The sequence below is a fragment of the Falco biarmicus genome, chromosome 5 (assembly GCF_023638135.1).
Source record: "Falco biarmicus isolate bFalBia1 chromosome 5, bFalBia1.pri, whole genome shotgun sequence".
Taxonomy (NCBI): Eukaryota; Metazoa; Chordata; class Aves; order Falconiformes; family Falconidae; genus Falco; species Falco biarmicus.
Genome location: NC_079292.1, coordinates 83,500,159 through 83,526,244, shown reverse-complemented (window position 1 = coordinate 83,526,244; position 26,086 = coordinate 83,500,159). Strand labels below are relative to the sequence as shown.

General features: G+C 42.5%; 1 protein-coding gene across 11 annotated transcripts; it reads right to left on the bottom strand.

The window, feature by feature from the left end:
• Positions 1–1,336: 1,336 nt before the first annotated feature.
• On the bottom strand, positions 1,337–25,510 carry STYK1 (serine/threonine/tyrosine kinase 1). Of its 11 annotated transcripts, none has more exons than XR_008822183.1 (14): positions 25,098–25,506; positions 23,844–23,922; positions 20,334–23,365; positions 19,259–19,793; positions 11,521–11,625; positions 10,469–10,612; positions 9,256–9,504; positions 8,752–8,933; positions 7,013–7,096; positions 6,563–6,771; positions 6,283–6,323; positions 5,257–5,353; positions 3,668–4,554; positions 1,337–3,626 (listed from the first exon to the last, which is right to left on the bottom strand). XR_008822183.1 is itself a non-coding variant. In XM_056341034.1 (11 exons), the coding sequence occupies exons 3-11, from the start codon at positions 11,585–11,587 to the stop codon at positions 4,350–4,352; spliced, it is 1,278 nt and encodes a 425-aa protein (XP_056197009.1). In that variant the 5' UTR covers positions 11,588–11,625; positions 19,259–19,793; positions 20,334–25,053; the 3' UTR covers positions 1,337–4,349. The 11 variants fall into 11 exon arrangements, 1 of the variants encoding a protein (XP_056197009.1); XR_008822184.1 differs by having other exon boundaries at positions 20,334–20,438; XR_008822181.1 differs by having other exon boundaries at positions 20,334–23,922; positions 25,098–25,510.
• Positions 25,511–26,086: the final 576 nt, after the last annotated feature.

The following is a 26,086-nucleotide window of genomic DNA, read 5'->3' as shown; positions in this document are numbered from 1 at the left end:
TGTCACTTATTATTAATTTATATATAAACCTATATAAATTAATCCGGCAAAAAGGCAGTCAAACCAGAATAAAAATGCTTGCATCAAGAATCAAAACACTTTATTGAAAGGAAATTAAATTTAGACCTTATTATACAGTAGGATAATGTCTTTCTGTGGGCAAATTCATAAGCAGGGTCTTGGCACAGATTTGCTCCCAGGAGAAACTAAAGCAGATTTTTTGTTAGAGGCTGTGAGGTGCTCAGCATCCTGGATTCCCACAGATTCCCTTGATCAAAGCTTTGATAACAGAAACAAAATATGAGGATTCGTGTAAACCAGAACATTGCTTTCTGTGATGTAACAAGATAGGGAGCTTTGAGAACAGCGATGCATTTGTCACATTTATCTCTCCGTTTAACAGAGCTCCCTGTGAAGCACTGTGCATTATTCATCAGGTCTGCAGCGGCACTATGGATGCTGTTCACAGCTCTGAGATTGTATGACATGTCTGAAACACACCCACCCTTTCACCGGCAAGACCTCTGAGAATATCCCATCCTTGGGCTTGAACCAAGCAAACAGTTTTTTTAAGGGATAGTTTATTCATCAAAAAAATAAGACCAGCTGACTGACTGTGAATTTGACCTAGATTTACCAGGTAGCTTTGAACCTGTTTTCAAGGGAGGGAGGGAGAAGAGGATGTTACTGTTTTAGCATTTTGGAAAGAAGGTGTTTCAATTCTTCAAGCCAGATTTACACCAACAGCGGTTATGAACATTAAGGTGGCGGTTAGCCAACACCGTAAGAAAAGTCAGAAAGCTAACTGAGCACTCTAACGGCATCTGCAACGCTGTTGTGCTCTATGAACTAACATTACTTTTATTTCTGCATGGAAACATAGTTTCTTACAAATCCTAAGTGATATAGGAAAAACAACCATTCAATTAATTGTATTTAAAAGAGGAAATTTCCTAATGTTTTCTTTGGAAGAAGACCAATAATTTTTGATAGAAACAGGATTCTAAGCTCCTTTTTACAGCAATGTATGTTTAATATCTACAGTGGTGGTTGAAGACGTCCTTCAGGGTAAATATCCCCCTTTAGAAGAGCCATCGTTCAGCTTATTTTCACAACACAGATTTTCAGCTTTGCATCCTAATGGCTAATGTACATAATTTTGGCCTTATCGGATGCTGCAGGTCTGCAGCATGCTCTGAAATTATCAGAAAGACTGAAACCTGGTGGACGTGACTGACGGCAATCAGGCTTTTGTGGGTGGCTAATGCCCTCCGACTTCAAACACATACAAGGGTCATGCCAATTGGAGGGATAACGGAGTGAACACTGAAACCACTCTTCACACAAAACAGTAAAACTATTCCTTTAATGTGCATTGATTCTTTTTTTTACAAGAACCTTTATAGCTTAAAGTGCCAAAAAAATCAGAGAAAAAAAAATACAAGGCACTGTCAACTTAGAAACCACAAACAGTAGAAGACAGATGAGAAAATCTGTTTCAGAGACTGATTCTGCTTCTTTTGAAATGATGGGAAAATGTTAATGACTTAAGTGCCTCTGAATTTTTACAAAGTTTGCATGTTCATTACAATCAATGACCAAATATTTTCAGATCAGCTTTTTGCAGCTTACATTATAAAATACAAGTGCTGAACAAGCAAAAAACCCACTTTTTTTTATTAAAGAGACATACTCCTCTTCCAGGCAGACACTGAAAACATACAGGTGCATTTCCACTGGGACTTAACCCCTCAGCTGTCCTAGGGCAAGTCTTAGCAGATGCACTACTAATTTTTCTGCACAGCCAGAGCCTGCTCATAACCTGAATAGTCAAATCACGTGCACTCACCTAAATCACCAAGTGCAACAACCCTAGTCACCGAAATCTGTAGTGGAAACAAGACTGGAACTCAAATGAACACGTATCCACTGATCCAGGCATGGCGTATGAATGGCTTACAAGAAAAGTACATACATTAACTTTCTCACATTATTATTTTAAGCTGAATCTTGAGTTCATATTGAGCAGCTCACTGGGCAAAAGTTCACCTCTTCCATATGATTACCAAAGTTATCTGTGTCGTTTATATGCAAGGCCTTGAAGTATCTCTGTTGTCATCACAGTATTCACAAAATGCCACATACTGGCACACTTGTCATCGGGTAACTCAGAAGTGCATGTCCAATACCCAGATCCTCGCTGTGGAAGTCATACAGCAAAGGTGTCACCACAGTGGCAGGCTATAGTATATTCTCGCCGTAATCACACAACAATGTCACTATGCAGGTTTATTTTCATCATATGTTGTTTTTACTGTAGATCAGCCTTTCTTATTTGGTGTACACTTAATATTTCCATACTGTTTTCACAGTAGCTGTTGTAACGATGGACAGATGTCCCCAAAAAAACCAAAAATAATTAACTCAGCAATTAGCAACTCAAAAGAGAAGCACATGAACAAATGACCTGCTCTGCTCAAAGGAATGATTGGTTAAGGCCCATCCCTCAGAAATTCAGGTCTGTAAGAACTTTTTCCTAAGACAAGCATGGCATGGTATGACTTTTGTCTTGGAGTACTGACTTGATCCCATAGCTACTACAGGGAAGGAACACTCTACATGAAGATGTATTACATTAATGTAACAACTTCTGCATCCACAGATACGCACGGATCGTTTAGTTTTTCTTTTAAATACAGTACCCGTTCACCCGTGGGAAGCTGAGTATAAAGCACTGGAGAAATCCCAGGTATTTATTGAACACTTAAAAGACAAGAACACAACTGTCTTGAACAGGACCTTAGTGAACGGACAGAAAACTATCCATTTGTATTACCTACTCCGTACACTTTTTCCTATAGGGCTGTGCCCCACAGCATATTCCCAAGGTCATCTCCTCCTTTGAATACCCAACTGATACAATTTCTTGGAACAGAAAGGATGGGGAGAGACTTCCAGAAACCTCCTTGTGTTGGGCTGACCCTAGCAGGATGTCAGGTGCCCACCCAGTCACTCTATGACTCCTCCTCCCCAACTGGACAGGGGAGAGAAAATATGACAAAAGGCTCGTGGGGCGGGATAGGGAGAGGGGGAGCACTCAGCAATTACCGTCACAGCAAAACAGACTCAACTTGGGGAAAGTAACTGATCACCAACCAAAATCAGAGTGGGATAATGAGACATAAACACAAACCTTACACCACCTTCCCCCCACCGCTACCTTCTTTCCAGGCACAGCTTCACTCTCTACTTTCTCTACCTCCTCCACTCCAGCAGCACAGAGGGATGGGGAACGGGGGTTACAGTCAGTTCATCACATTAGTTCTGCTGCTCCTTCCTCCTCACACTCTTCCCCTGCTCCAGTGTGGCCTCCACAAACTTGTCCAAAGTGGCTTCTTCCCACAGGCTGCAGTTCTTCACAAACTGCTTTAGCATGGGTCCTTTCCACAGTGTGCAGTCCTTCAGCAGCAGACTGCTCCAGCACGAGTCCCCATGGGGTCACAAGTCCTGTCAGCAAACCTGCTCCAGCCTGGGCTTCTCTTTCTCCATGGGGCCACAGGTCCTGCCAGGAGCCCTCTTGGCCCAGGGCTTCCCACAGGGTCACAGCTTCCTTTGGCCATATCCACCTGCTCCATCATGAAGTCCCCCAGGGGCTGCAGGTGGATACCTGCTCCATCATTAACTTCCATGGGTTGCAGGGGCACAGCCTGCCTCACCGTGGGCTTCACCGTGGGCTTCACCATGGGCTGCTGTGGAATCACTGCTCCAGCACCTGCAGCACCTCCAACCCCTCCTTCTTCACTGACCTGGGTGTCTGCAGGGCTGTTTCTCTCACATACTCTCATGTCTCTCTTCTGGCTGCTGTTGTGCAGTATTTCTTACCATTTCTTAAATTTGTTACCACAGAGGTGCTACCACTGTTGCTGACGGGCTCAGCTTTGGCCAGTGGCAGGTCCATCTTGGAGCTGGCTGGCACTGGTTCTATTGGACATGAGGGAAGCTTTCCACATCTTCTCACAGAAGCCACCCCTGTAGCCCCCCAGCTACAAAAACTTTGCCACGCAAACCCAACACATTCCTTTAACTCAAGCTTCTCATGACATTTTCTACAGCTTCCTAAATCCACTTTGCTTCCAAATGACCACTGGCAGAATTACATCAACAGGTTGATTTAATAATAATAATGATGATAACAGTTTGTTGTTTCTGGCATGGAGGAGAGATCTGATATAACGTGTTTGAAAAACAAAGGGATCCCTCCCAACATATACACCTCATTCTGAACTTGCAAAGCATCTAGGAAGGGCAAACTTGGAGACTTCTCATTTACCAATATGTGAAAGGGTCCTTCAGAGTATAGTGTATTCCCTCACTAGACTGTACACATCAACACCAGCAACATCAGCATACAGTTCAGGCACCACTAGCTCAGGCACCTGCAGTACTGCACAGCCATTGCTGGTCTTTATAGCTGTTTGTAGGGACCAGATCAGGTCTGCTGGAGAAGGCCGTTTAGTTGCATTCCACCGCCAGCAGGACTTCATGATGTTGTACCTGTAAGATGGAGAAGTAGTAAAGCACTGAGAACGAGAAGCCCCAAACAAGCAAAGTTTTACTACAGTCAAGTCATCTCATATTTAAGACATCTAGAGACCTCCTCTTTTTCTGCTTCATATAAAGTTCTTTCAATGGCCCTTTGAAATTTGCAACCACATAATAATGTGTGGGGACAAAGGCATGCACTTGTTTGCCAGGATGTCAACTGTGAGCAAGTACGGGAAACGGGAAACAGATTATTTGGTATTCCCTTCTGAAACAGCATGTGGAAGAAGCCTCTGAATATTAAAAGAAATTACGTCTTCACAAAAGGGCATATAACGCCTTAGATCTTCCCCGTGAATGCTTTGTGTATTTCGGGGAGAATCCTGCAACTTAGAAGATAAAGGTTACTCCAGAATAGTCCTGCCTCTTGCAGGGAAGCAGCGGAGCAACAAAATGCAAGGGCAGAAAAGGAAACAGAGAAAAAGCTGTTTTCAAAAGCAGGAAAGAAAGGTTCTGGCAATCAAGGTTTCATGCAGCAGAATCCAGTGAGGAGATGCGGCAGATATGTGAGAACAAGTCTCCACAGCTAACAGGTTACTGTTTTGTATAATCTAGGCTTAAGAGACTTTCTGTAAGATCCAGTTTTCTATGTCCCACTTCCATTTGGCTCTGCAAGATCTCAAGTTCCAATTGTCCATAAAGCAAAAGTCTTACATGGCTTTCTGGCAGCTTGATGGCTGCCTCATAATGTTCTGCCTCTGCAGGTATGATAAAATGTCAGAAGGTGGCACTTCAGGATATGGTGGAGCACCTGGAAGGGCAAAAGGAGTAACAGTAGAAAAAATATAAGGTAATGGCTGCAGATAGCAGTTTCTGTGTAAGAATGTCTTCATTCCCTACCAAAATCCATTGTTTTCTGTCCTGGTTTCAGCTGGGATAGAGTTGTTTCTTCTTAGCAGCTGATGATGCATTGCTGTGTCTTGGATTCAGTGTGAGAACAACGTTGATAGCACACTGATGTTTTTAGTTGTTGCTAACTAATGTTTATAGTAAGTCTAGGACTTTTCAGTTTCTCAGGCCTTGACAGCGAGCAGGCTGGAGGGGCACGGGAAACTGTGAGGGGACACAGCCAGCACAGCTGACCTGAACTCACCAAAGGGGCATTCCATAGCACAGGATATCGTACTCAGTGCATAAACCACGGGGAGCTGGCCAGGGCCTGTCGATCACTTCTTGGGGGCTGGCTGGGCATCAGTCATCAGGTGGTAAGCAACTGCATTGTGCATCAATTGGTTTTTTTTCTCCCTTCCCTTTGGATTTTATTCCTCTTCCCTTCTCCCTCCTTTCCATTATAATTACTGTTGTTATTATTATTGTCATTGCTATTGTTATCATTATTATTGTTGTTTTGGGTATTTTTTCTCCTATCTTATTTCAATTATTAAATTGTTCTTATCTCAGCCCCCGAGTTTTCCATTCAATTCTCCTCCCCATCCCTCGGGGGAGGCAGGGAGTTACCAAGCAGCCACATGGTACTCAGTTTCTGGCTGGGGTTAAACCATGACTACTGCAATTCACACTGACAGAAAGTCTAAAAGGAATTGTCACAACTTTGCAAGTTAGGAAAGACAGGATGCTTATTTAAATGGCCCAATTTTACATTCTAAAATTTGAGATTTTAGGTCTTGTTAATTTGCTGCTTCCTCACATATTTTTTTTATTATATTTAAATCTTCTTACCTAACGTAATCATTTCATATAGTAGAATTCCAAAAGACCATCTGCAAGAAAAGAAAAAAAATCAATGTTGTTTCTATTCTAGCCATCTATCTATCTGAAATACATAGAAAAAACTAGGCATGACCTGCAGAAATGAGAAGTATGAGCTATAAAGTGGGGCATTCTGCTGAGACTAGATATGCCTTACTGTGAACTTCAGGACATGAAATGATACATAAAGGAGTGAAAGAGATAGGCCTGGAAGACAGATGGAACTTCTAGTCCAAAACTTAAATCATACATGTCTGCCTTGATACTGAAGGGTTTCTTCAGGAGCCGCTCTGGTGCCTGCCACTTGACTGGCACAATCTGTGTGACTGAGTTGGCACCATATGTTTGAGCTTCATAGGCTAGACCCAAACTACAGAGCTTAGCAGTGAAGTTGCGATGAAGGAGGACATTCCTGGCAGCAATGTCACCATGGAACAACTTCTTCTGTTCAAGGTAAGCCTGGAAAGTTGGAAAAGAAAGAGACCATGATCATTTTAAAAGGAATTTTAATTGATACAAATATTCAGTTAGTTTATGCCTCTCTTCCACACTGTGGAATACAGGTGTATGCTCACCAAAATAATGCAAACATATTTGGCTCAGTTTTAACAAAGCAAATCCTCAGCGCTTAGGCCACCAAGCAGACTTGTGTTGCAATCAAGCAAGAAGAAAAAAATGCAGCAAATGTGAGCAGATTTACCAGAGCTGCCGCAACCTGCTGTCCAACTTCGTACACTTGCCTCTCAGTAAGGTCACAGGGGATACCGTCCATTGTCACTACATCCTAGAGACAAAAGAGCAGATCTTGGTTGAAACAAATGCCATAGCTGTAAGGTACTGGGGAATGTTTTTTTTCTCATCTAATAAAATGAGTACTATCTAATCTCATGCTCCCCCAGCATAAGATTACAATTGGTCATAAAATGACTGAAATATAAGGGTACCCAGATGGGTGATGTTGACGGATGTATGGTGGGCCAGGTAAGACAAATACACTAGAGACAACTGGTGGGTAAATTGAAGGGTAGAGAAGAGATTAACAGGTTAGAAATGGGCAGAATGACAGCTCAGAATGACAATCCATACAGGTGAATGAAAGATACATTATAAATCAGAATGATGAGTAGAAAAGCACGTTCACAACATACAAATTGTTATCTGGTATGAGACTAACAGTTCATTTCTCTTACTTCCCTGCCTGTAACAGCAACTCTAGCTAGATGCCCAGATGACAGAAAGAGTAAGGTAAGCACAGAATGCTTTTCCTGTGTTGTTTTCCAGACCCCAATTATTTTCAATTTAAGGACTTCCTGAGATGGTTATGGTTTCCAAATGTTCAGTAACCTTTGAACGGTTATGTCCCATGAATGTATTCACTCTTGTTTTGTACTCACGTAAAGTTTCAGTACCTGAAGCAGTCAGTGGCAAGGAATTCCATTAGTCATCTCCCCACTTTATGAAGAACCACTTCCATTTGTTTGTTTTGAACACTACACTTACTAGAGCTCTTTTTGCTATCACCTCAACCTTCTGCTGGACAAGACAGCAAGCAATCTCTCTGTATTTAGTGTTCCAGGTGTAGGAGAATCATGGATTTATATAGTGACACGGCAGAGTTCTGTTTCTATGTCATTCTTACTAACGCCTAATATTTGAAGTTAACATTTTTCATCGGACTGTATATTTTCAGTCAGACCCATGACTCCTCATCAACAATGGCCAGATATGAGGCCATCATTACATATGTGAAGCTAACATAGCTTTTCTACATGTGTATCATTTCATTTTTAACTGTGCTGAATTTCATCTATTCTTTTTATTGGCCAGTCTCTCAATCTTAGAAGATCCTTCTGCAATTCCTCAGGGTCAGCCCTTGCCTTTACTGGCTGGAATCACTGGCAGCCATCATCACCACAGTCATCCCATTTTCTAGGTTATTTATACATGCAAAGAGCAGCACAAGGTCCTAGATGGGTGACCTCTCTCCAGTACAAGTATCAACCTTTCACTCTTACGCTCTGTTTCCTGTCTTTTAATCAATTAGTTATCATTCAATGACCTTCTCCCTGGTATTGTTACTGCTTTCCTTTCTTAAAAGCATCTGGAGTGAGACATTATTTTAAAAATTTTAGAAATTCAGATTAATTGTATCAACTGTCACTTTTATTCCAGCTACACCCTTCAAGAACTCCAGTTGTTTGCAAAGTAGTACTTAGCTTTACAAAAGTATGTCAGCTTCTCCAAATTGTATCATATCAATTGAGATATCCACTAATTCTATTCCAGTTTAAACATGCAGAACTTCTTTGGGGGATGGAAATAGATTAGAATGATAAACAGGGATGCATGGAGAGATGAAAAGAATAATCTATGACTTATGGATAGGTATGTACCTAAGGAATTTAAGAAGATATTTTATTATCACTTCTTTTGACTCACCTTCCGACATGTCCATAGAAATGTCAACAGGTCACCAAGAGACACATCCTCCATGATCATATAAAGTGGGAGCTGGTTGACACAGCATCCAATCAATTCAACGAGGTTCTCATGACGGCCAAGATTTTGATGGAATTTAATCCTTCCCAGGAAATCCTTTACTTTCTGGGGACTAGCCACCTCTGAAAGAACAAAAAAAAAACCAAAAAACCAAACAAACACAAAAACCTGCACTCCATCCACCCTGCCCCCTGAAAAAACCCTCAAAACAACAAAACACACACACAAAATGGATGCTGCAAAGAACAGGGTGAGCAGCTTAAAATCAACATGAACAATCTTCTTTAGTCCTACCAAGACACTCCCACCAAACACCACTCTGACTAGCTAATATAATACTGAACACAGCTTGTTCTTGTCCAGTAATGACTGCAAAGTTCTGCCCAGCATCATGTCTTTGATGCAGAGATCTGTACCGAAGTGGATCCTGACCATGGGCCTTACCTTCTAAGGCTTTCAAGACTACAGTCCTAGTCTTCCCAGGGCTCCCAGTTGCCAGTTGTGCTCTGTAGATACTCCCATAGCAGCCAGGCTTTATCAGCTGCAAGGTGCCTAGTAAGAGTTTCTCTCGTGGTATCTCCAGTTCTTTCAGAGTCAAGGATGCAGAATTTAGCAGGCCCTCCACAGATGTCTCAGTCAGCTGGATGTAATGGTTCTCTGTTGAGCTGGATTCCTCATGATTCTTGTCATTCACTGACATAAGCAAATACACATGATACGTAAAAACAGACAGATGAACTCTTGCAGTAGATGGCAATGCCCATCATCCTATCCTCTTTCATTTTTGTTCCATACTGGTTTGGAAATCAGAATAAAGTAAGGAACTGCTATTGTATCTTACTTAACCTGCTCCCTGAAGAGGAGAAGGAGCTTATCTCCCCCTCAATTGGATGAAAAGGCAGAATGAGTCTAGAGATCTCTACTGTATTAAACTATGTAAACTTTCTAGTTAAGACACATTTGTACTTGATTCCCATGTGCTGAAACAATGACCATTTTATTACCAGCTACTGGTTGTTATGAAAGCAACAGGGTGTTCCCACAAAGGCCTTATCTTTGTTCTCAATTATTTCCCTTAATATACGCTGAAGAGACCTTTTCCTCTGCAAAACTAAAATCAGCTCAGAACTGGATTTTCATTTCCACACAGCAACATGTATTTGCGGCACCAACAAACCTTTCCCTACCCCCTCACCAGTCCCTGCTCTATTTCCTGTTGTCTCCATAGGAAGTGGGAGACAGCAGCTTAAAATTAAATTTCTTAAAAGACAGTATAGAAAATGGATTAACAGGTGTGATCTACATCAAAACGACTGTCATTCATAATTACTCCGGTGAAACTCTCCTTACAGAAGCCTCTAAAAGGCTGTTACATAAACACACTCTGCAGCTCTCAAGCGACGTTACCACACTATGTTAAACAGCATATATGGTATGTTGCTTTAGGCTTTCTGAGATCCATCTATACTACAGTTTTCAGTACTACTACTGCAAGTGGTTCCCAGTTTTTCTAACATTGACCGGATTGCTGAATACCACTCTGGCTCTTCATAAATGCTACTGTCTAACAATAGCATTGCTCAAGCAACAGGGAAATGGGATTGTTCTGGCTACTGAAACTAACACTCTTTTCTCTGGTTGAAAAATATTTTTTTACCTTGGTGTCCAGACGATGATGATTGCTCCTGCTTTGCTCGCAAGCCTCGACAGTGGAGCCAAAGGATCACAGTTAGCACAATGACAAAAAAACCCACAAGGAGAACTGGAACAACAATCACTTCAGTCTGATATTCACGCAGAACTGTCAGCAGAAAAACAAAATATGAAACCAAGGAAGACACAGCACTGCCTCATGCACATTGTTTCTGTATAACAAAGTAGTAATAACCCATTTCAGTAACTTTCAACCCCAAAAACATGTGTATCTATCCTCCTCTCCTTGGAATAGCAACTGAACACTGTCAGTGCTGCCACTCTATTTTTCAAAGGTGCTGAGTATCTAAACTACTTGAAATCACTGGGACTCTGAAACCTAAAGTCACTTATTCAGATGCCTTAACTCAGACACTAGGAATTGTAGCCATGTGCAAGTACCATCCACCAGTGAAACAGAACTGGCCCTGGCAGAGGGACAGCAGGGAGCTGGGAAGGGGTGGATATTGCTATGCCATCACAAATACACATGCAATTACAGCTTCAGCTCCTTCTATTAAAATTACATGGAGCATTTTAAAGAGAACAGGGCGTGGTCACCTGGTTTGGAACTTGACCAGAAGACATTGCAATTAACAAGGATGTTGCAGGTAACTAACTTTCTTATGTCCCCAGATTTGGAAGTAGTGCTATGTTTGGGTAGGCCAAGACCACGTTTCAGTTCCCGAAGATAACAGAAAGTCATGAAATCAAAGTCTCACAAGACTGGTCCTTAGGGAAGCTGCAGGGAATCTTTAATGACTATATGATGTCTCATTCAAAGCAGAAATACTCTAAAATGACTAAAATTATGTGAGATGAATCCCACCACAAAGGCTGCATCCCCTTAAAAATTTCTCCCCCGAGACACAACGCAGGGAAAGCTCAGTCAAATCCTTCTGTGTGGGCTGGGATGCAGGTGGAGGAGGGGAAAGGGCTTGGCCCACTTTTTAGTAAAGCTGGACTTCCTGCTCAGCATGTGAAAGCTTATTACTTAAAGGAATCTGTGAATCTTACCACACAGCTTGTCATTGCTGTTGCATTCCAGTAGCATGCGTGTGAATCTTTTTACATCCCCTGCCATGTTCAATTACAAGCAAGTGGGTCTCCAACCTCTGTCTTCTGCACAGACACAAAGAATATTAATGGAATTTATTAGGAGAAAGGATGATTTATGGAACAACAAGTGAGCTTTCTACCCCTTACGATCAGTGGCTGTGTGATGAAGCAGCACTGGGACTTTGATGTTTAGAGAATGATGGAGGACATCCACTATCAAATCCTATGAATGGTAGACTGCATGACCAGAGAGAATTTAAGATTAAGATTGTTCTGCAGTGCTTCACAAGCAAACAGGTACCCTTAGGCCTACAAGCTGGTATACGCACAAAAATTCATAGTCATGAACTTAATTGTATTTAAAGAATAGCAATACTTCTCGCTAACACACTTAGATGCCAGAATGGCTCAGCCTTTTACCTTCTATAACATATGTCCATAAGAAATTAACAGATCAGCAGCACACGTATAAAACTTGTCTGTCATTCTTGCCCACAGCCCCAGCCACAACTCATACTACTGCTTCACAAAGACAAGGAGAAATAAAGTCTTGTCATCAGGGCTCTCTGGTACCTTAACACTTACAGGTCTGTAACTAATCTGAAATACAATGTCTGGAATTCTTCTGCATTTGTAGTTGAAAACCCAGAGTCTGTGCAAGCATGTACCTTTCCAGCTGTAATTTCAGCTATCACTAATCCCTTGGCATGTGCAATCATACACCTACAAAACCTTCTGGTTGTGTAAGTGCATTTGTCATGTGTTCAACCCTGCTCAGACAGGGCTAGATTCACCAGTGTGTGCAGGACTGCAGATCAGCGGCAGGCCTCCCAAAACACATCCCTGATGTAGAATTCCAGCTGTTATACATTACAGGGGGAGAACACATCAGCATTTTAGAAAATGCCCCACTGCTACACTAAGTATACTATCCTTACTGAGGACTGAAGTTATAAAATAGGAATAGGCTCTGTGGTGCTGCATTGCTTTACACCAGCAGAGGACCAGGATTACTATTTCTAAATTACTAAAATCAATGTGGCGAATAGTGATGGCTGACAGAAAGGCAAGGCATGTACATTTAGCCACTGTTTCTTTTACACATTGCCAAAAATTTAAGACTCAACAGCTTCACAAACAGTGTTATCTAGAACATTTTATAGGCATTGGGACTCTTATCCTCTAAGTACTTACTTTATTTTCAGCTATGAATTTCAAGGCAATTAACCACAATGGCAAATGTTAATAATATGGCATTCTTACTGATATTAATATGGTTTTACAGAAGCTGGTGATGCATAAAACATTAAACAGAGTTTGTACTCATGCTTAAAATTAAGAGGTGAAATTATGCTTTACCAGTTGCACAACAGAGAAAGCAGAAAGAGGAAAATGGAATATATCTGCACTTTCAGGTATCACAAAAGGTCTGTTTCATTTTTTATTTCCTTTGATTCTTAATATGCTAGTAAATTCACCTGGTTTCAGGGTGTGGCTACAACATGAATCCAGTCAAAGGAACAATAACAGTAATAACACCAGGCTTTTCAGGTGCACTCTGAAAGCAAGCACACTAAGTCAACCCACCTTGGCTGTAACATACACGGACTTACACACAAATACACAGGTATCACCGTAAAAGGATCAGTCCTAACTTCTTTCATTCTCAGATACACACAGGTATGAAAGACACATACGAACAAACATGACAGAATCACAGGAAAACAGACTTTAGGATCATTAGCCAGCAATCACGTTGTATAATCCTAATTATAAACAGTCCAAGCTCCACCTTAATACTAGCTAATGGCTTTGCTTTGTACAGCTGCTCACTAGAAATACACACATACATTTAAACCATGTGCATGCACAGGCACATGTAAGCACATGCATACCAACTTGTACTTACACAGAAACATACTTTACTGTCACAAAGATCCATGGAAAAAGCTTTGACACAGCAACCGTGTCTACACTGGTCCCCCGTCCGTAAAAAAAGATTCCTACCTACTCCCTCACGCACCTCCCATCAGTGATGCTGGTGGGTGGCACCCATGTTTTCTAACCATACTCAGGGCAAAATTATGGGATCCAGAAAGAAAAACACTGGCAATCTCATTTGTTGCTGTTGTTTATGGAGTTGCACAGGTGCTACCACTGGAAAAGTTGGATCAGACAAGTCAATTTACACTCTGTGTTTATCCTCTTGCAAAACTTAGGAAGCAGGAAAAGAAGTTGCACTTAATAAGGTAATTCTGAAGTGCTACTTTCCAGGCCAGGACCAAATGACTTAGCTCGTTCTGGAGCTTACTTGTCTAACAGTAACATTGTTGCAGTTCCTACATTTCCATCCTCACAAGAAGAGTGGTAACTCAGAAATCCACAGATCTCATGTTATTACCTTTAATATATATTTTTGGCAGTGTAACAGTAGGGGAACATATGGAGGTTATGTAGAACTAACACCTTCAATGTACAGATGCATACTCACCACACAGCAGAAAGCATACTGGCAGTGCTCAGCCACTTGTTTTATTATATGAAGACAGTTTACCAGTACCAAGATAGGATAAGGGGAACAAAAATAACCTTAAGAGGTTCAAAACCTGTACCTCACCAGCATTCTGATTTTCCTTGTCTGTGTGTTTTGTTGTACCAAGACCAGATCATGAGCACAGAACATATCCTGTATTACTTCCATTTAGAATTTGCATTAGATAATTTGTGCAATCGCAAGTAAATGTTAGCTTAGTTATTCCACTGGTTTTTCATTACACTTTTACATACACTGAAGTCCACTCACTGAAATTAATTTCTCTTTATTGTTTACTTTCAAAAACATATTTGCTTCAACAGTCTGCTCTCCTTGCCTGTGCCTGTCTAATTATTCAGATTATTCTGATCTTTTCCTCATTCAGTTGAAACTCATTGTTTTCATTGTTTACACAAAACCTGGAACTTTCCTTTTTCTCTTAGACATGCATCTTTTTTTCATCTACTGTGCAGCACATCAATGTGACTTAACACCTTATTTAAGTAAACTACTTGGCAGTGCAATACAAAAATCAAAGACAACAGGTAATGACCACAGTACTAGGCCACTCTTCCTTCAGAATGCCAAGGCTGATATGTTCCTGCTCAGTTTCAGACTTCAAAGCCTTCATGAAAGACACCTTCCCTTTGATGACAGTGACCAGAAAGCAAATGAACTTTTCTAAAACAAAGCTTCTCAACACAATGGACTAAATGGGAGCAACAAGAGGCTGTAAAGGTCTTTGTAAATGAGTTTTCACTGAAAAGGTATTTGTTCCACTGATCAGAGCTCTGGAGGGAACAAGGTTTCCACTAGACAGAATTGGAGACATGGGAGGTTTTTCTGGGGCAGGGGGAAATGAATGTGAATCAACGCAGATACACTGGCCTAGAGGACAATGCTCAATGAATTATTACCAACAACGTTCAGATAGTACACAGTTCCAAGCAGTTTGCAACAATGACACAGTCAGGCCTTTCTTTGGCAAATACCTGAATCCAAAGCCCCACGTCCAAGCTAAATATACAACGAAGACCATGGTATCTGGAAATAGCAGAAGTGGCTGCTCTTACACAATGAGGTGCAAGGCAAAACCTTAGCAGAAGCTAACCTACACTCAACAGCATTTACAGCCTGCTACTAGCAGACTATTTGGTGAACTGTGCATGGCGCAGCAGTTTCACAGCCTGACGACAGTGCCAGGTTAATTAGCCCCATATCTGCCCTATGCTGATAACGCTTCTCTGTGCATGCTTGCCAACAGCACGAACACTGGGGGAGAAGGTGGTGTTTTGTTTTCAGCCATGTTTGTTTGCCAAGCTGTTCTGCTGCCCTGGCAATTTATACAAAGCACAGAGGGCAACACAGTGACAGGAATAAGCAGCTAAAATATGGCAGTTGTGGGGGCTGCTTAAACCAGTTCAGGATGCCTCAATGATGAATGTGAATATGGTTTTGCAAATGCAGCTGATTTGGCACCAATGCCAAAAAAGGGACTATCTGTTTTCTCTCTGCTCTCTTCCCAATCCTTGTTTTGCTCCCTGCTGTGCAGTTGATCACACAGTAAACTGATTCAAACCACTAACCTAGCAGGAAAAAATCACTGTTCTTTTCCTATAGTGATTTCCTGCCGTTTTAGTGAGTGGCATTAGTTCACCAAGCAATTCAACAAGTGCCAGTGCAGGCTCGAGGAAGTGCCAGGAGGACACATCCAGAACCAGGAACAGGGAAAACGGACTTCCTGCCACCCAGGGTGGTGAACAGCTAACTCGTCTAAACTGTATTGTGAAACCATTCCCTGTGTCAGCACAAATCCACAGGCACTACGTGACAGCATAAGCCCCACTATGATTTTTCCAGTTCCCTGTGATCCATTCCCACATGTAGACTGATCCCTTAGCACTAGCACAAGCATTCACATGGCAATGTGGTAAACTGGATTGGGAAAGTGAGCTGCCCTAAAATAACCAATCCTCTCCTGCTTTTTATGGACTTAAAACTTCTCATCAGGCTCAATTTATGCTATTTAAAGTGCCAGGACATAAAAGTCAGGAAGCCTGAGTGACAAACATTGTGGTGAAGAATGGAAAGAAAAAGAAATATAAAGTCTTACATGTCCATGCAATGAATATATGGGAACAGACAGCTTAAGAAAGAACTGCACACACAGAAACTGCCTGCTGCTTGCTCCTGCCATGTTCAGGAAAATAAGATGCTGTACATATTCACGGTAAATACACAGTTTTGCCAATGAATACGTTTGACTTGGGAACTAACATCAGTTCCCATCATCAGAGCAAATGAGTAAATCCTTGAGTACTGATTAGCTATTCTGTGTAAAGAAACAGCTTATTAAGTCCATTAAATATGATAAAAATAAAGGCTAAGATTCATCTGGATCTTCATTGGACCTTTTAAACTGTGCTGTAAGCTGATACGGAAATAATGTAGTTATTTCTCCAGATTTCCTGGCCTGCATTAACTGCACACAACTTTATTATAAAAATATTCCTACAGGTGTTTTTCATGCACTAATTATAAGGACCAACTGCATTATGACTACAGGCATGTAAAGAACAGCTTAGTAATTACTTCAGTCCAGCATACTGCCTGACTGATAAAAGACAAAATAAATCCTTTAACCATGATGCCTTCTATTTAACTTCTTACAGTGGCGGAACCATACTCTCCAGATTTTCCAGTCACTATTTCTGTACTGCTTTTATTATTCTCCTCCTCTTTTATATGACCTTTGAACATGGCCACCGTTCAAGGCTCAGGCAACCATTATGCACAAGCGCACTGCCTTGGCTGTGCAGTTGAAAGGGAGGGGAGCTACCAAGGAATTGCAGGAACCATAATGGCAGTGAAATCACAACGTGTGGGCTCAGGATAGCCAAGCAGTTGTGGACATTGAATGTGAGAGAAGAGGGAGAAGAAAAGCATCATGGAAAAGCGAACAGTGAAACTGATTTCTTCCCCTGTAACGTCCACCATTTAGTAAATGCAGCATCCAAACCAAATAATAAACATCCCACAGGCTTCAAGCCTAACAACTTGGTGACGTAAGAACATACTTCTGCAAAAAACCTATGTATTTGTTAGACTACATATCCTGTCTCTTCTGCCTTCAGAAGACCTTAGTGACTATTTCCAATGGCCTGGCAGATCATGATATCTTTGCAAAGTTTCCCTGGCCCACTGAGTCATCTCATCCCTCACTACAAGGTGCCTGTGGGTTACCAAACAGCATCTCCAGCTGTGTAGAATGGGAAATTCTGACAGGTCAACCCAGGTTACAACATACCAAAGCCACCTCACTTCTGTCCTGAACAAGGATTACTGATAATACACTGTGGCTTGCTGTACTGGCTGTAATAATATCTCAGCTAGAAAGATTTGGTACTCTCAACTCGCTTTTGCAACAGCTGGTAGCTGCAACACCCTGCTAGAAAACGAAGTGTTTCAAAAAATCATGTACAGTGACCCAAGATTTTCTCTTGGTCCAAAATTAGAAGCAGTACCTGAACATCAAACCTAGGCTAGCTGCTACTGAAGCATATTAAAGGAGTGAAAGAAAATGGGGCTGACTGCTTCTGAAGAGCTAGCCCATAGAGAAAACAGCAAATAATAAGGAGCCGTGCTGCTATCCGAGCAGGTGAATTACTTCTGACAAACCTGGCTCCTTTTCAAGAGAGCAGAAAAACAGGCAGTCAGCAGATGCCAGTGCATTGAGAAATATGAATCAGGAGGACTCTGCACTGCTGTGCTTTTATGCTAACAATGTTTGTCCAAACTGGCACCATATCAGTGGAGATATGCAAGTTCTTATGGTGCTAAATTTTGCTTAAATTCAGATACTCTCACAAAAATTAATTTATTTGTGCAGCATGAGGAAGTCTGAGTACTGAAGTGTGAAATGGTACAGAAACTGAATTGTGATTAAGACAAAAGTATTTTTTTCTAATGCAGGCATGGTCTACTATAGTTTCTGAAAAAATAACATCTATCTTGATCACACTTGCCCTGAACTAAGGTCACATAAAGTAATCCCTCACAGGTAATCTGCCAAATAAAAGTTGAAATAATAAAAGGGAAAAAAAAAAGGTGAGGAATACATTAACCTGAAGCCCTTTGTGAGCAGGCTGTTTGGAATATGAAAAATCTAGAGGCCAAACACAACAGCACATTCTTACCTATGACTTCTTTTTATGTAATCAAAATCACACAATACTTTTTACAATGCCAGCCATTCCGCCTCTTTCTTAAGAGATTACTTCTGATTTTGGTGGTGACTGCTATCACTAAGCCTTTATCAAACCTAGCACAAACTCAATACAGATATTCTGAAAAGCTATGAAAAAACAAGCAGTGACAAGACATAAGAATGAAGGATTCTTTCAAAGCACCCTGTATACATGTAGCTCTTGTAAAAAACACTGTGTGATAAAAAAACTGCATGATATCACATTGCTGCATTAATGGTTTAAGACACGGAACATGAATCTGCTTTAATAAATGCACAGCCACAAGGGAACTGAGCTGAAGCTATGTATGTAAGTTTAGCTTCACAATTTCCCAACTTTTCCATGGGGTTTTGGTGCATTTAATACAGATCTTGTTTATAATCTAATCAGTAGCTCATGCACACACACATACACACAGATACATGCAAGCAGGTAAACACATAGAAAAATCTAGATATCTGCACCACTTTGGATTAGTTAGCTTCCTTACAATCAAGCAACAGGGGTGGAGGTCAAATGCTAATTAGTTCTGAATCCAGCCCTAGGCATGTATTACTTACCCAAACACCGCACATATTTATACACACATGCATAGCACTGCCCTGCATTGTTTCAGTGAACTGAGACTAATTTTATACGAAACATTTCCTTTGTTATTTTCTTCCTGATTACAATGTGTCTATAAGTTATTTAAAGCAACCTGTGCGTACAGGAGTTTGGGTTTTTTCCTCAAACCCCAATGCCATTATAATCACAGAAATTTATAAGTAATTTCAATACAAGCAGTAAGTACATGCACATATGTATATACATAAATACACAGACATATAGACTTTACAGTATTTTTCTTTTTAAAAAAACAAATACTAATTAGCTAATCTTAGCTAATCTTCCAGCAGTGTTTTCACTCGCTTACCTGAATTACACCACTTCTCTTTGCCCTGCGGTAGTCTTTTCCTGAAGCTTGCCTGCTGCCAGTTCCCAGTCTGTCTGAGGCCACTCCTGGCAACGCTGATGGTTACACTGTGTGGTTATAATTCTTATGACTAAGTTCCTCCTCACTGATTTTCCTACCCCAGACCTGCCCAGCTTCAATTCCTTACTCCACAGTGTCTTCTCACCTGTCTCCCCAGGGAGATCGCTTGAGTGTACGTCCAACAGAGAGCTGACAGGTAGGCACACACTTGTAAAACGGGTCTGCCTGGGTTCCACGCAGCAGCTGCTCACCCGGTGGATGACAAAGACAGCAAGAGTCCTCGGGCAGGGACATGAAGTGTAATTTGAAAGGCAGGCAAACACAGATCAAGAGGGCTAGGGTAATGTAATAAACAGAAATCATATACTTCAGATTACAGGTTCATTTTTAGAAAAAATGGGTTCTTGGAACAGAAAAACTGTACAAAATCCCCATGACTCCAGACGCTGAAAAAGCTTTCTATCTGGAAGACAATCTGCAAATGAAGAGAGAAAAGATTAGTAATACCAAGACATGCGACTACAGACAGCAGCATTGCAGGCTTTTTTAACATTCTGGCTCACTCATTTGTATCTCTCCTGCTTGGGTTATCTGTGCCAGCACTTTCCAGCCCTGCCACCAGCTTTCCCCTGACCTTTCGCGCCACAAGTCCAGTCTGGAGCTCCCACACCGCGCTGGCAATGACCCTCACTTACAAAACCCCTTCAAAAATCCATCCTGAGCTTCCCAACCAGACCAGATAATATTCCTGAACTTGCCCTGTGACCTCTTCCTGCTTTGATGCCCTTGGGGTGACAGCTGTGCTCTGCTGGTGCCCTCAGTCCTCCATAGCTGTGTGGTGTAATCTTCACTGCACCTCAGCTCCTCAGCATTTTAGTTCTGGGGACCTTCTTCCCACCCAACCGGTTGGCCTGCCCCCCCCCCCCCCCCCCCCGCAGTCACTGAAAAATCATGTGTTACAGAGTTTCACATTCCCGACTCCTGGTTATATGAGTCTGTACAAGATTATTCTTACCTACTTCATACAGGTGAGAGGCAGTTGCATTACAAGAGGAAACAACATGAGACCTATTGTTGAGAGACAAAGTTCGTTTCACAGTCGACACCACCACGCACGTGACTTTGGGAAGATGTAGAAGATGATATGATCTCTGCCAACCGTTTGAGCAAAACTCACCTACTCCTGGTTAACACCTCAGTGCTGCATATACTATGTTGTGGGAAAATTTTAAGTGCAGTAGAGGCAATAGTTTTAGATACTGAAACACAGTAGTTAATTTAGCCATAAGAGAGAATGCATATCTATATATTTGTACACTAGTACATCCAAAACTTCTCTCTGGGATTATTCTTTCAGCTGCCATTTACTGTCCGTGTGTGCAAAACAGTGAGAGACAGAAGTGGTTTTCCTCATTCCTTGATCTCCCTACAGAGACTAGCAGAAGTGGGCAAAATAGTATGAATGAAATAGCTCTGTGATGTGGACTTTCATCCCCTGAGACACCAGAAGAGACAACTTTTAGACTGAAAATTTTCTTGAGTTAGAAAGATCACAACAGCTGCAGGGTGTAGGCTCAGACTCTGGTTTCAGCTTTCCTCTTACTCTGGTACTAACTTGCATTGACCCTCAGCGGTATTTTCTCCATGAAGGAGCAGAGGCTCCGTCCTATACCCCACTCTCCATTAAAAAGTGGCTAAAATGTGAAGGATGGTTCCTCATTTAAACGGGTTTTTTACTGAAATGTGCTACTTTCCACAGGCACCACCCTCAAGAGCACCTGGGGAACCTATTCAGATTCCTGTTTAAAGATATGATAATTGGCAATATTCCTCCTTTTGCTCTTTCTTTCAAGTTTCTACAGCCCCAAACTGCAGAAGAAAGAGCAGGCACGGCAAAGGGTTAATATTCAAAGTATGCATATGCAAAAGCAGCAACTGCTGCAGCTTTTAGTTTCCCTAGTGAATGGCTCTGCTGTGCTCCCAGTCTGACTGGTTGGAGAAGATATTTTAATGGTTCAGAGTTCAGGCCTCAGACCATATAATCTTCCTCACTGACCCACATGCCCCTCCCTCTGTTTAAATTAAGGGACAGCAGTCATTTATTGTCATGTTTTGTCCTGTGAAAAACAATTTTTTCCTGCTGTGTTTTGTATTGTGTGCACATGCACAAAGAAAACACTGCCTGTTAACTGCCTCTGTCCTGTTTTTTCCTTAAACAAGTATTATTAGGCACACTGAAAGACATAGACTAGCAGCCTTATTAACAAAAACATCCTCTTTATCTCCAAGATAGCTACAGCACACCCAGGAATCATCCAAACCACACACAGTTGCTCAGTAGCCTCAGGAAGCATCTCTGGGACTAAGCTGCAATTCAACCACCAACCTTTCAGTCTTTGTCCTGTGTGCTAGGACTGTTAACAAGGGTGCAAATTTTGCAGTTCAGTTTCCAGAAGGTAAGCATACTCCGTCAGAGTAACTGCTGCTGGACCAGAAAAAGCAAGCTGAACCTGAAAGGATCCCCTTTTTAAATGTCACTGTGGTATTCACTTTGCCTGCAGTAATTTGGAGGCTGTAAGGTCTCCGACTTACTTTCACATCCTAACGTAAGATTTAAAACTGTGCCTTATAGCTGCAGACTGTGACTGATCTTTTGGTCAACCTAAGCTCACAGAGGCTGAAAGGCTCAGTACCGGTTCTTTAGTTTCTTCAAGCCACCTATTCATCACTGACTAGAGTAAGAATCAGAACAGATGATCTAGAAGTGAAAGAAAAATTCCCATCCTTATTCCAAGTCTGTTCTGCTTCATGAGCTTTGCTTCTCAAGATGGCAGTTCTTGTGACTTGAGAACAATTTATTTGCCTATTTAATACTTAGATTTTTCTTGAAAATGGTAGTTCTAATGTGATTTTCAGTTCTTCCCTGCAGTTTTTGTTATTTAAAATTTCCAAATTAACAAAGGCTAGGAGGGGGAGTATTACATAAAAAGAAATAAAGTAAAAAATCCCAACCAAACAAAAAAGCTTCTCCTTACAAAAATGAAATGAAATGAAGGATTATGCATCAACCTTCTTCAGTCAGTTAAAGGTCCAGAAATTTGCTAGCACTTCCTCTATGCAGGGTTAGGCACATCTAATGATAGGGTTTTTTCCCCACTTTCCTGCCACATTAGACCTTATCATTCCCAACTTATTTTCTTAAGTCTAAATCGAAATTTCATTTGCACGGTTTCATGCAATCACTGGCCTGGTCAGCACTCCTTTCTCAAACCAGATGCTCAGGAAAGATCCTGAAGGTTGGTTAGATGCTGTAGGCAGGCTACAGTACAGTTTCCCCCTTTGATTTCTTTGGGAGATTTTGCAGGCCCAGAAGCTGGGATTCATTCAGCACAGCTGAAAAACAAAGTGAAGGTCATAGTGCCCTAGGTTCTCTGTATAGTTAATACAAGGTCGTAAGAACTTCTGTAAAGCAATTTAAGTACTAAAATCCTCTCTCTCTACACTGATGTCATAGGTACAAAGGGTGACCTAGCTCCTGATTTACATGTCTTGCTCAAACATCAAAAGTTATATGCCATACATTTGGGCTAAATTCTGTTGTCTTCCTCTTCTTGAAAGAAATAACTTCCCTGATTAGAAGCAATCTGGGTTGCCAAAATCAGTACCCAGGTCTCTCCCAGAACTACAGGGCTGAGACGAACTCTTACACTGTAAATCAGGTGCAGCACGTATCACTTCAGTTCCACTCTGTCTAGCTCCTAAGTGCTTTTGTTCTGAGCAGCCAACATCCTGAGCACAATATGTATGCATATTTTTCCATTACATTTACCTTTTCTCTTTCCGTTAATATATAAATTTCCTGCTTAAATTCCTGCTCTTTGCCACCGCATTTTTACACTGTTACATTTTCCAGTGAAAACCCAACAGCTCGTCTTGACAAAACCTAGAAGCTGGTGAACAGACCTCTAGTGACTTAAACAGCCAGTCTCAGAATGGAATAAATTGCAGGGATTCACACACAGGAGCAGCAAAGGAGCCAGCTATCCCCTGGAAAAGATGCCCATAGAGAACTCAGAAGAACTAGAAAGTACGTATCATCAAGAGCTGTAACACTGTTAAATGAAAATGCATTTAAGAACTATTCCATTTAATAATATAATTTTTACACCTGTAATTCACCCTCTAACACATTGCTATGTCCTAATTATAGTAGAGATCACAAATAAACTAGGGCATGTTCAAACAGAAACAAAACATGCTCCTGTCTACCAGTCTCCCTGCCAAGGGATTATAGTACATTTATTACAATGCAGTAGCAAGGTGGCTACTAAGCTGTTGAAATCACTTGCATAAACACATTATATTTGCTGCCCAGGTTTTCACAGAGTAATGAAGCACTATTAAAAAGCAACAGCACTAGACCAAAAATCAGCCTTTTAACCACATGACATAACACACACACGACAGCAGGGAAGCAGCATATGAGAGACAGCTTAAAGGCAAAGAATTTAGGAGCTGGGATTACCTAAGAAATGACTGTGCCACCTCAAACCAAGGATCCATCAGCCTAGTACTATACCTCAGACAGCTGGCAGCGAGAGTGCCTAAGGAAATGGAAGACTGTTAACAACATAAAATGATACTTCCCTTAATACTTACCCCAGCCTCTAGCATCCTGTGGTTCAAGGATGTGTCACCAAATACAAACTTCACTTACATACACCTCAAAGGATGTTTGCTTGACTACTTTTGAACTGCTGCAAAACTTCAGCAGTGTAGTGCTCTGTGATAAATTCTGCAGCATTCATTTAACTTTGGTGAATAAAAACTTCACTATGTTTTGAAGATGGATTGCCATCTTTAAACCAGCTACTTATTTGGCAGTGAAATGAGGGGTGATAGCATGAGATGAGTAAGCTTCACACATGATGAGAATACGAATATACTTGATCATTTAAAAATAGGACTAAGTTTGTGTTTGTACAGATGTAAAAGGAGAACAAGAGACAACCCAAACTGTTTAAGGTTTGGCTATTGATCTGGAATGGGACTCAATTTAAGTCACAAGCAATTCAGAGAAGAAACACTTGACAAACTTTGAGTCTTGCTGCTCAGTCTTCAGCAAACTCTTTGCCTACTGCTGGGAACGCTTTCTCCCAATTTTTTTTTATTTTTTTTTTTAAGGACAATCTTAGTATCACAGAACAGTTTGGGTTGGAAGGGACTTTCAAAGATGACCTAGTCCAACCCCCTGGCCACGGGCAGGGACACCTTCCACTAGACCAGGTTGCTCAGAGCTCCATCCAACCTGGCCTTGAACACTTCCAGGGATGGGGCATCCACAGCTTCTCGGGGCAACCTGCTCCAGTGCCTCACCACCCTCATCATAATGTATTCCTTGTATCTAACCTACACCTAGTCTCTTCTAGTTTGAAACTGCTGCCCCATGCCCAGTCAGTACAGGCCCTGGCCTGAAGTCTCCCTCCATCCCACAGGCGGGGAGATGGACCCCCAGAGAACAGCAGCAGAGGTACCACCCAACTTTCGAACTTCGGGCTCAAGCCTGCAACTTTTGAGTTACTTTCAGGACAGTTCCAGAAATGACAGGCCAGCTGGTGTGACCAGTCCTGCCACAGCGTCAACTGCCAGCAGCCGGCCTGACTTGGGCGGCAGCGCAGGAGGGTGAGGGGAGGCCCCCAGCGGGCTACTGTAAGGGGGCTATGCAGCCCGGGGGGCCGCGGGGACAGCCTGCGGGGCCGTAAGCGGGGAAGGGGGTTACCTCCTGCTGTCCAGCCTCCGGGGAAGGGCAACTACGGCACCGCGGCAGGCAGGGGACAAGGCGCTGCCCAGCAGGCCCGGCCTACCCCAGAGGCCTCGGGTGGGGCTGGCCAGGCCGGCTGAGGGGCCTGCCGGGCCGCGGGCCGGGTCTGGCTGCGGGTGCGCCGGAAGGAGGCGGGTGGCGGGACACGGCGCCGTGCCACAGTCCGGGCCCAGAGCCGGGGCGCGCCTCCCTGCCGCGGCGCCGGGGGCGAACCCGTGCCTTTCCCCTTGTCCGTCGGCCGCCTAGCTGCTCACCCAAGTGCTTGTTTTCGTGAAACACAGAATTAATCGAGTCCGTGAGGTCGGGAGCCGAGCGGCCAGCAGAGGACGGAGAGGGCAGAACGGCGGGTTTTTTGGTGTCCCGTTCCCGCCCGCTCCTGTCTCCCCACGCGCTGGCGGCGCCCCTCGAGCGCGGGGCGGGGCGGAGCGCCGGCGGGAAAGGGGAGGGTGAGGCGCGGGAGGGGCCGCCTCACACCGGCCTCGGCGGCGGGGCGGGCGGAGGGTCCCCTCAGGGGGAGCGGGCTGCTCACAGGTGGGCGACGGCCGGCGGCGCTCCTCAGTCCTGTGGTAGAACAAGGACTTTGGGCTTTTCAGGGTCTCTGGGGTAAAGGGTTTGCCGGGACACGGTTGAGAAACCTGTGTGGCGAGACCCATGAACACCCAGCGGCTTGATAAGGCTCGTCATCGCTTTAAAAACGCTGTAAAGCCGTTATAAACCGTTGCGTTCCTCCCACATCTATTGACAATAAAAACCGGAAAGCAGATACCCACCGAGTCTGAGAAATCATATCTAAAAAAAGCGACTGACAAAAGCTATGCCAGCGGTGTGATGGGTATAGTCACTCCAGGGAAGCTCTTCCATCTCCTTCATAGTTCCATCCCAACCCTCTGGTTTTCAGAAAAGGAAATAAAAGGCAAACCTGTGCATTGCATTTTCAGTTAATACCA